General features: G+C 35.5%; 1 protein-coding gene across 2 annotated transcripts; it reads right to left on the reverse strand.

Moving 5' to 3' along the window:
- Positions 1 to 705: 705 nt before the first annotated feature.
- Positions 706 to 5,855, reverse strand: eas (ethanolamine kinase 1). 2 transcript variants are annotated; one of them, XM_069055531.1, is made up of 6 exons: positions 5,731 to 5,855; positions 5,236 to 5,371; positions 4,984 to 5,114; positions 1,558 to 1,830; positions 1,064 to 1,507; positions 706 to 1,013 (listed from the first exon to the last, which is right to left on the reverse strand). In XM_069055531.1, the coding sequence occupies exons 2-6, from the start codon at positions 5,362 to 5,364 to the stop codon at positions 938 to 940; spliced, it is 1,053 nt and encodes a 350-aa protein (XP_068911632.1). In that variant the 5' UTR covers positions 5,365 to 5,371; positions 5,731 to 5,855; the 3' UTR covers positions 706 to 937. The 2 variants fall into 2 exon arrangements, with proteins under 2 accessions (XP_068911632.1, XP_068911633.1); XM_069055532.1 differs by lacking the exon at positions 5,731 to 5,855 and adding an exon at positions 5,486 to 5,707.
- Between the last annotated feature and the right edge of the window lie 5,181 nt (positions 5,856 to 11,036).

Consider the following 11,036-nt stretch of genomic DNA (forward strand, 5'->3'; position numbering starts at 1 on the left):
TTTCCAATTTTCTAAGGTGTGAAGAAGAAAGAGAATCTAGAAAAAATACAATAGGAATGTTTCTAAAATAATTTGTAAGTAGGCAACCAACAATACAGTTTGGCAGGCAAGCTATAGTGATGTCAGAATAACTTGCCAATCATGTCTTAAATTAGTAGTTTATTTAATTTAACGAGTTCGTGTGCCAAAAAGCCCAATTTACACACGAACGAGTTGAATACAACGCCCCCTTAAAGGCTCCAAATCGCTTAAAATCTTTAAAATTAGCTTGACGTTTCGTTTTGACAAGTTATGACATTTATCAAAATTCGTTCACACAGGAGAAAATTCTCAAATTCTGACAGTGTCGAACAAAAAAAATTAAGAAGGACTGCTAGAATTGGTAACAACTGACAGCCGCATCAATGCATCATTGATAATTAACATTTGACTTCCAGCATTTCTTTTAATTTCTCATAATCAAAACCCACTATTTTGTCGCCGTTAGTTTTACGTCAGATATCTCTCAAAAAAAAAAAATCAACAAAACATATATGGTTGCAGTGTTGCAAATAGCTGAATAAAAAAATGTTCTTCATTGTACTGCCAACTCAAGCAGTCCTTTTTGGTCACCTTGCGTATATTTTTTTTCTTCTTTTTAAGTAACTAAGAGAAAAAATGTGGGTGTAATGGTTGTAACTGGGTTAAAAAAGAAAACTCACAGGATCTGTGGATAACAGTTTTTTTTTTAATATGCAAATCCTCTCAAAACATTTCCAAAACTCGTACACTACGCATTTTGCATTAGAAAAAACGAACACAATAAAATTTTAGTCTATCCAATATGTGAGATGTCCTTAACACTATCATTTCTTTTTTGAACAACAAAACTTTCGGGAACAAATAAAATACCCTAACAGATCATTCGCAATTATACTAAGAACTTTATTGGTCTTCATTATCTTGGAAGTTCTCCCAGTGAAATCAGTTCTTCTTTCTTGGCGAAATATTCATCGAATCTAATTGTTGCGTACCTGCGTCAAAACCAGTTGGAGCAAAAGAAGAAAACAATACAAGAACCTACCCTAAAAAATCGAAATCTATGTAGGAATGTTCGGTCTGGATGAGGGCCCAAATCCCCCAAAACAGATGACTGACAAGCACAAACTTGTTAACTTGGTGGTAGAGCCTGTCGACGTCATCTTCGCTATAACCACCTTTGTATTCTTCTAGATAGGTTTTCAACCAATCAAACTGGAACTCCTTGCTTGGATACTTGTTATAGTCCACATCTTCAACCCCCGCGAACTCCAAAAAATGATTGGCTATATCGAACGCTTGGTAATTGTAAGCGGCGTACTCGAAATCGATAAAAGTAACACAGTTCTTTTCCTCGGTGTACACTACATTCCCCAAGAGCAAATCGTTATGACAGAACACAACCGGAAACGTACTGTCAGTCAATGCACTCTCCAGGTACTCCATTTCCGCTTGAATCTTCACTTTGGAGGGTCCAATTTTCCGAAATCTTTAAAAAATATCATGAGATGGTTGGAACAGTGAAGAAGTGGAACGTACCTGTTGTTTTTGCTAATGTCACTAAAATTGTCAGGTACTAGATTAAAAAAGCTGCGGAGCTTGGTCCAGATGAAGGGTTGCGGGTTGGACTCTCCAGGGACTTGGACTTTGTGGAGCTTGGCCATTCTCACAGCAACCAATTTGCAGATGTCGGGATGTTTCACGGTTCCGTCGGTGAGGGTACATCCTGGAACGAACTGATAGGCTAGGCCGTTGGAGAAGGTCGCGTATAGGTTGGGGGCCAAGCCGATATTGCTCAAGAGGAGAATGTTCCTACAAAAAGGAAGAACAAAATTGTTTTGTTTTGTTTCATCTTCGACTCTGTTTAGTTGTTTCTTTGTTCATTAGTATCGGTCATAAAATATGTAAATATAGTTTTTAACAACTCTCACTACATCGTAAAATTTTTACTATTTATTGTTCTTTGTTAAATTATTTCTTTTTCTATGTAACAAAGCGGTTACCACTTACGCCGAAACATTGCTCATTATTTTCCTATAATTTACACTTTTTGTTTACTGTCGTAATCTCAGAAGTTGTGTTCGTTTCTGTTCAAACAATTAATGTTAAAAACTGTTTGATTTGTGTTCGTTCAATAAATCCAAAGGTTATGTTTTACTAAGTTTGAGGTTATAAATAGCGTCAATGTCTAGTGCATTGTTGTCAGTTTTACTAGTTTGCAATATAAGAATACTCAGACATCGCGGGAAATTCAGCAACATGTTATAGTCGTTTTCAATGACATCCGTGCTGTCAGTGTCATTATTAATATGTTGTAGCAGATTGTGCACATAAATTCTTAACCAGTATTCAGAGTATAAGCAAATCCTAGTTAAAAAAATGTCAAACAAGAAATTGAGGTTATGGTAAAAGAAAATGTAGGTATATTTCGTGAAACATCAACAACAAACAATAAAACCTTTGATTTCATATTAATATAAAATCAAAGATAAAACTCAATCTTCAACATGGTGTAAAACATGGCTAAACTATGTCACCTTCGGAAGCCGAAACAGACTGCATTTTTTTGATTTGTCAGAGACTCAGAGACGATAGATAATAATTTGAATTTGTCAATTTGCTGCGTCAAGGTAAATTGCCAAATTAAGAAATTGCTGAAACAGCAAGTGATGCCAACATACTGTCGCAAGCAAAAAAAAAAATGGTCGTCAAAGTCATGCTTTGACCTATCGAAAATGGTCCATTGTAAAACGGTCGTAAATATCATAACCTATCATCATGTTGTACGACATTAATTGTCATTTTTTTTAATAACAATTCAATTTTTTTTTGACATTTTGTTGACATGGGCATAATCAGGCAGGGAATTTTTTTTTATTTGTGACAATCTAACCAAATTTTGAAATGACATTGACGACCAGAATTTTTTGCTCGCGACAGTACTGTCAAATTGACAGCACGGATGTCATTGAAAATGTACTCTGATAGATTGCACGTTTTTTGACAAAAGACAGACACAGAGACTAGTGTGGCGTGAATTAATCTGCAGGGTAGAACAGTTTTTTACATAACATGAAACAATTGAGATGGAGAGTTTAGTATTTTTCACTGCTTCATGTTTTGGAATCTATCACCATCACCGGACGGAGTATAGATCCGCATCTCAGGCAGTTTAGTGACGGAAATCAAACAGTTGCTGCTTTCCTTTTGGCAGAATACTAAGTTAATTCTGAGTTTAACTTAAGATACTAACTTAATGGCACGTTCCTTTTACCATCTCAGTATCTTAGTATTGGTTAGTATCTTACTTCGTCCCTCACCCCTGCCAAGTAAGCTGTTCTGCTTGCTTGAATTAACTCAGCCGGCGGAGTTCGGAGGTGAGGTTATGTGTACCGCCGTACTCTGGCCGTACGTATGTCAACGTATGTCAGATTTTTTCCTTGAACAACTTAGGTTAGAAAACTTGGTTGCTTGTAAATGGAAAATGCTAAGTGTGTCCAACGTTAAAAAAAATAAATCATGCCCTCCCATTATGCCAAAACAACGTGAACGGTATTTAAAGTCTGCTTTTTATAATCAATTGTCAAAGTGTTGTCAGGTTGGTATGAGCCACTGGTTATTTGATAGTAATTCGGTTGGCAACGTAAAATGTCAACTGTATGTCAGTCAGTGATGTGAATTGTGAAGGCGCTTGCGCTAGTGAAGCCGCAATTATATTTAAATAAAAATAAAAAGTTAAATGAGTTTCCGACAGCAAGGATCTAACACAACGAGAAAAATTGGGTATGATTAGATTACATGAAGAAATGCAGAGAGAAAAACCGACCATGCTAAATTGCAGTAAAGTAAAGATGCACACATATTGGAGGTATTTTCTTTTATAATTTTAATATATGGGCCAATGGTGTTCGTCACTGGGAGGAACTGATTAGAGAGGACTGAAAATAATTGATGAGAAATCTACCAATTAAGGACATTCTTTCAATAATAATTCAACTTTCCGCAGAATCATATTCGGAAAACGATTGGGGGTTAGATTCTAATGTTCAGTTGCACTTTTCAGTGTCATTATGGTCTTTATTTCTTGTCTTTTGGTATAAAATTTGGTTACACCTGAAACTTTTATGACATTTGAAAATTACCGACATAACCTCAAACCTGATCTAGAGAGATTTTACGATAGAGGTGTTCCGAAATAAAAGGTTTTAGGGTGATACAGCCTGTTCTTTGAGGGAATTTTGACACTGACAATTGATTTAAAAAAAAGAACTGCCTTCATTATTTCGTGCCATTATTTTTATTATCTTTTTTTATAACAAATAGGTAGGTACTAAATGTGTTGTATTGTTTTCTAAACAACAATAACAGCATTTTGTTACCAAATACTCGAACACCCACTATAATTAAATATTACTTGTTCAGAAGTGCCCCTTACAAGCCTTGGCTCTCGTTTTCGAACAAAATATGCCAAAGTCAAATATTCGACTGTAGCAATAAATTGTCTAGTTTCTGATTTCTCATTAACGAAATTATTATTTTTTGGATCAACTTAATTAATTAATTAATCAAGACCTTTAACATTCAAGATTTCGTAATAAACCTAACCTATTTAAATGTCAAAAATGACAGTCACGTGTGTACAATAAGCGACTCGTTGGAGGTACAGTTGTCCAAGTGACTAATGCTTCTTTTACATTAGTTCCGAAGGCGACTGCACACGCCGTTGACTTAGAAAGCGACTTAAGAATGTTAATTAAATTAGAACGACAGTGTCACAACAAATTATTCATTTTATCTAATCACAACAATTTACGACTTCATTCATTCCGGATTAAGATAACCGATTTGAATATTCTAAACAGTGAATCCAGTTGATAAAAATTGTTGTTTTGTCGACAATAATTTTCGAACAACAATCTGACGAGTCAGCTCTTCTGCGTGCCAGCAACGTATAAATTGACTCACCTAGTTTCGGCCTTGCGGTCGATCAGAAGGTCAGTCTTATTACCATAAACTCGCACCAGTACAGTTTCTGCAGCATCCTCGTCCTTGGGTCTGCATCCCACCAACTTGTTCGTTATCCCATCTGTCAACAGCTATGCACATTGTTTATTCCATAAAGATTAGAAGACAACGAAACAAAAATAAAAAAAAAAACGCGCGACAAGACAAAACGATCGGGAGAAAAACGCAGGTACACAGAGATAAGAGTCTCACCTTAAAGTCGACGTCGGAGGGGTCCCAGCGGGGCCGGATGGCTTGCAAAACGCGGAGGGCGCCGCTGTTGATATCCTTATCGTCGATCGTGATTGATAAGTGCGGAATCGTCGTCGAGTCGTCTCCCATAGCTCGGCTGCGAATGGATTAAATTAAACACGTCCGCACTTAACAGTCGTACATGTATTAATGCTGCGTTTGCTGTTGGATAGATAACAACGAGTGGAATTTCATTCAAATTAACAATTACCACGATGGAAATTAGACGGACCGTCACATCGGGGTCACTCCGGATGATATCGCGCCACCGATCCTGATAAAATTGTCTAACTAAGGAGAGCCAATTTTAAACAAAACCAATAAGTGTACCAGACGACAAACAGCGAGTCGATCGACAAATTAAATAATTGCCTCCTGCGTCATCCTGTTTACACAGAACTGAACGAATTGAGCAATCGTTCGAATAGCGATTTGTGCGGAACTGTGAGGACGTACCATGGTCGGGCGTGCAGAAGGTCTACGTCTGGTTCGAATCGAAGATAACACTTCGGGTTGTCTGCAAAAAAATGTAATCTCAAGTTTTAGGACCGCTGGATTTGCGTTATTGATTTTGTTGCGGTGCCATCTGTTGGGATCGTGTCTTCGACAGCGCCATCTTCAGTACTGATGAAAAAGCGAAAAGTGGACGTCGTCGAAGAACGGTATCTGTTCTAAAGTCGGAAAAAATATTTTCTCCCTACCGGTTAGAAATGTAGGCTGTGGATACCTCATTTGAGGTGAGAAAATTCAACTTTCTCGCTAAGGTAAGAAAGTTAATCATGAAATGTTTATGGTAAAACTGTACCAAAATACAAATGTCAAAAGTGTCAAAAGTGAAATAAGTTATTGATAAATGAAAGCCAATTCAATGAAGTAAGTTGGTAGGTCAATCATATAATCTGGAAAATAAACAGATAAGCTAGGTAGGTAGATTACTTTACCCTGTTTATATCAAATTTTCGAACAAACCTCAAATCTTCAAATGCGATGACAAGTTAATTAAACAAATAACACAGCCTACTATTCAATTCTCAAAATTTTCGTTTTAATCACGAATATAACCATCTTTTTTGACTTTTTTCAACAAAGTTGTGCCGGTAGGGACAAAAATTGTATTCAAACCTTGTTAAGAAAGTGTCCTTGCAGACCTTAGGCACTTACAAACCTCGTCTACGACTCGGTTTATAATCTTTGCCTGCAGTCTGCAAGAAACCACTTTCTTACCTTGGTTTGAAATATACTATTTCAAGCGGTCGAAAATCGCGCTTTTTTTGTAATCGGACTTGAAAGCACTACAAATCCAAGGAGTTGAAATGTCCACAGGCGACTCGACCGAGTCAAATGAATTGAAACATTTCTCACGATTTGTTTATCAATAATTACATGGAATATTTAAAAATTATCCCTATTAAAAAAGTCTCTAAAAAAGCGAAATAACGAAATTATTACCCAATATTTAACCGGTGCCGCGTGGTGTAACACGAGTCGCCCATGTGCACGGATGACAGATGTCAAAATCAAAAATAGCAAGATGGCCGTTCAACGTTACAAAATTAAACTTTAGAATTTATTAATAATATTAAACCTTCAAGTACCTACTGATAATATTGCAACAAGAGAACTAGGAATTACTGGTGCCTTAAAATTTGAAAATTGTCATTTTACTATAACTGCAACAAAAGAAGATAAATGAGTTCATGTCCGATTTTTTTTTTGTGATTCGCTTGAAAATAAAATAGTTTATATTATTCAGAGTAAAAGTTCTTTTTGTGCTTCCCCTATCTGCGACCTCGACTTCGTTTCGATCTTCAATCTCTGGTCTTAGCACAAAAAGACTCACTTCTACTCTTAGGGCCGATTTCACTAACGCCGATTAAAGTTAACTGTAGGTTAAAATGCTTCACTACTGTAGTTATCTATTGTTATAACAATGTTTTCGTGTATTTTAACCTACACTTTAACTGGCGTTGGTAAAACCGGCCCTTAATGATACCGGGATATAAAAAATTATCTTGATCAAAGGTGGTCATGGATTGGAAAACGTCCGTCTCAACTTATTATTATTATTATTATTATTATGTATGAATTTCTTGGGCGCTATCGTTAAAAAACTACTGAAAGTATTTTGATGGGGTTTTCATTAGGACTTAGAGCGTTTCCTTATCGTTTATTTTAGTAAAAATCATTTCTTGCAAGGAAGCTGAGTAGTAACGGAGAAAGAGAAGCGGGTCGGAGAATTTCTGTAGCAAACAAACATTCAGAACGGTTGCTTAGCTACGGGGTGTTTACAAAACTAAAATTGGAGTTCGTTGATCTAAATTTGTGATAGCGACAAGCAATCAATTTTAATATGACAGCTACTGCAATTAACATTCATATGTTTTAATTCGATATAATCGCGTTTTATTTAAAACGTTTTTAGGTTTTTGATATTTAAAACACACTTTTACAACGTTGTAACTCTGAATATCCCCAAATTCTAGGGAGTAATTTATTTTTGACACGAGAGTAGAGAATAACCCTGTATGATTCATATTAAACTGTTTTTGATATAATAATGAGCCCAATAATAGTAACGCAGAGTAGATAATTTAATTAAATGATCCTTCCTGTAGAAATAATAAACGAAACGCGGCGGCTAACCGTAGCAGTTATCCCAGTCAAATAAAATGTAATTTCATAATAATAGTTTAAAAAGTATTGCAATGCAATACAAACTTAGGCATATTAGAGCTAAAGTCAAAATATGCCAGGGCGGAGCTTAGGATGCGCGCTCTCCAATTTACCGCTGGCAGAGGCGTATCATACGGTCGTCAGTTTAAGGGCAAAAACTTAACCAAAACCGTAACCAAAACTCAATTTTCTTCATCTGATGAAAGAAATTCTACACCGAGGTCATCTACTTTTGTTGTAGAACCTCTAATAGAATAATAAAAATTATCTTCATCTTCAGAGCATTCCCCTAACACCCTCTATAGCATAAACAAAAGAAAATTTTTGACTCCGCCACTGTCATATACCTACGTAAGCTGGATTCAGCTGATCTACATTCGTCTTCTGCGCAAACCACGTGATGTCATGTTTCGTTTTGACTTTACCTCTAAAAGATTAAAACGCAAAAGTTTCTTGTAAAAGATAAGTATGCAACCAATAAACCAGAACAGCGTCTACAGGTTCGGCGACGTCAGTCTAAAAAAAAAGCTCAAGTTCTAAACTCTGTTATATCGGACAACCGAACAGTAACGTTTGTCGTTTTTATGAGATTCTGACGGGTCCAGTTATAAAATTATAATATTCACTAAATCAACAAAGTGGCATTTTGCATTTTTGCAGACTACCTACTGCAGTATTTAGAATTTTGCTAGATGCGCTCTTTGTGGATAACGGATTTAATTACCGAGTATTTGGAAACAGAGGGTTCCATTAAAATGTACCCTTGTGTTAAGTTATCGTGTGATCATTTAAATTTATAATTAAAGTACTTAGGCGGATTTTTCAACGATTGCGGATCCTGCCAATTGAGTCTCTGTGTAAATTAGAGATTATGTAAACATTCTCCCCCGGCTTGGATACAACTGATAACTAACCGTTTCATATTTTGTATTGAATTTTGATGCGTCACTTTGAAAATTCAAATCAAGTTGTCAACAGGGTTGCCAACCTAATTATAAGTCATTGCCTACTTTATAAACTTAAATGATCTTACGGTATTTTCTAGATAAACTTTGTAGGTATACAAGGTGTTTCACGTAACTTTCCGACCCTGATTAACTTTAAATACAACCAGTAATACTTCTTTCATTTATCGTTAACTTTCATTAACGATAATAATTAATTAATAATTGATGATAATGGTAGATTTTGGTATATCAGTTCTCTGGGTATTTTGTGATTACTGAATATTGAGTTGCATAAATTCGGCGTAGATCTCGGAAATTTACGTGAAACACACGGTATACAGGATGGACCATCGTATAGCATATTTGCGATAAAACCCTTTTTTAATTGTCAAAAAAAATTGAAATTAGAAGGCCGAATCATTTTTGTATAAAATAAAATAAATGTGAAATTTGACTTTGATAGCTGGTATTTAAATCAGGATAATAACTGAATAAATTGACATTTAACATCTACGAACAAAGTTTGATTTACAAGGGTCTCCAATACCATACGAGTACAAATCCAGGACCGTACCTTCAGTTATGATTTACAGCTGGTTGTTTGCGGTAAGCGAGAAGCGACCATTGTCAATCAGGAATTATGACGCATCGAGGTCGTTGTCATAAATTACTCACATTTTGGTACCCAAAATTATATCAGAAATGAGTTCTTTGTGGTATTTTCAATCTAGGGAGTCTGTTTGAAAAAATAAAAAATTCATGTTGTAGTATTTTCAATCTAGATCATTGACCGCAAAATTAAAATTTCTAGGATGATTAGAAATATGGTTTATTGAGAATATGCTATAGGATGGTCCGCCCTGTATGTACCGTGCGATCAACAACTATTTAGATCAAAGAAGCCTTTGAGCTTTTGGACGTATGTCCATAGATGTCTGGAATGCATGGAAGTATTTTTGGTTGCATATACCTGTTTCAATTTTAATTTGGACATTTTTGCCGAAACTCGGCCAAACAGGCAACAGGGTGGTCCAACACTTACCATTTTTGCGATTACACGTTTAATAATTGTCCAAAAATTCTGAAACTCGGTAGGCACAATCTACAATTAATATTCTATGATTGAGCATGATCAATTTTTTTCAATTAAATTTTTGTGATGGAGCTAACTTTATAGCGATTTAGTATCAAATTGGTCCAAATATTGAAAGCTTTTTTTTTCTCTACTAGTTACAGAACTCCTCACCTTTTTGATTGATCCACTTCCGACTTTGAATTATAATTAGGTAATAGTGAAAATTGCGCTCAAATATCAAGTTAAAGAAAGCTGGATTCCAAGACCGTTTATGGTAGAGCTGAATAGGACAGCTCGTAATGTGATGGCCCCCCAATAAATCTTTTTTACGCAGGGCTGTCGGCTCCTCCGAAACCATTTTTCAGGTCAGTACTGGTGAAATTCCAGTTTATGATAGAAACGATTCGCAGCAAGTAAAGGATTTTTCTTTAAATGAAAGATAGATATTTTAGAAAACTGAATATTGGATAATTTCAACTTCATTACGTAATTTATTTGAAAATTTCTTCAGAATGTTTGCCGAAATTGCTAGGCGTAAAATAGTCAAGTTCGGCCCTGACAGGGTAAGTACCTGCAGTTTGGTGATGGGGTATTGTAAATCTTACTTCTGGTTTGGTTTGTGATTAGCCATTTAGTGTAACTGCATCATAAATTCCTGTCAGTTGTGCGGCACCTTCTTTAATTGCAAATAAATCGGCAATATGATGCGTTTTAATTTTTTTTATTTTCAGATTTCTGTTTTCTGTATTAGTTTGAACCTATTTAGATTAAACTTTTTTTTTTTAATTTTGATTAATTTCACTTTATCGCCTCTTGACGCGAAACCCAATTGATAATAAATAAAATAATGGGACAGGCTTATAGCTCCATAATGTGTGTCTCTTCCTAGCCAAGCGTAAATTTTTTTCGATAATTAGAAACCGCGTAATCGCAAAAATGGTAAGTGTTGGACCACCCTGTATGTCCATTCTTTAAAAACCATCTCTGCGTCCAGATTTGACGTTTATTAACTATGCATATGAATTTAAAATATTTTCATAATATCGATTTATTCATTTCGTTCATTA

The sequence above is a fragment of the Tenebrio molitor genome, chromosome 8, assembly GCF_963966145.1.
Source record: "Tenebrio molitor chromosome 8, icTenMoli1.1, whole genome shotgun sequence".
Classification (NCBI taxonomy): domain Eukaryota; kingdom Metazoa; phylum Arthropoda; class Insecta; order Coleoptera; family Tenebrionidae; genus Tenebrio; species Tenebrio molitor.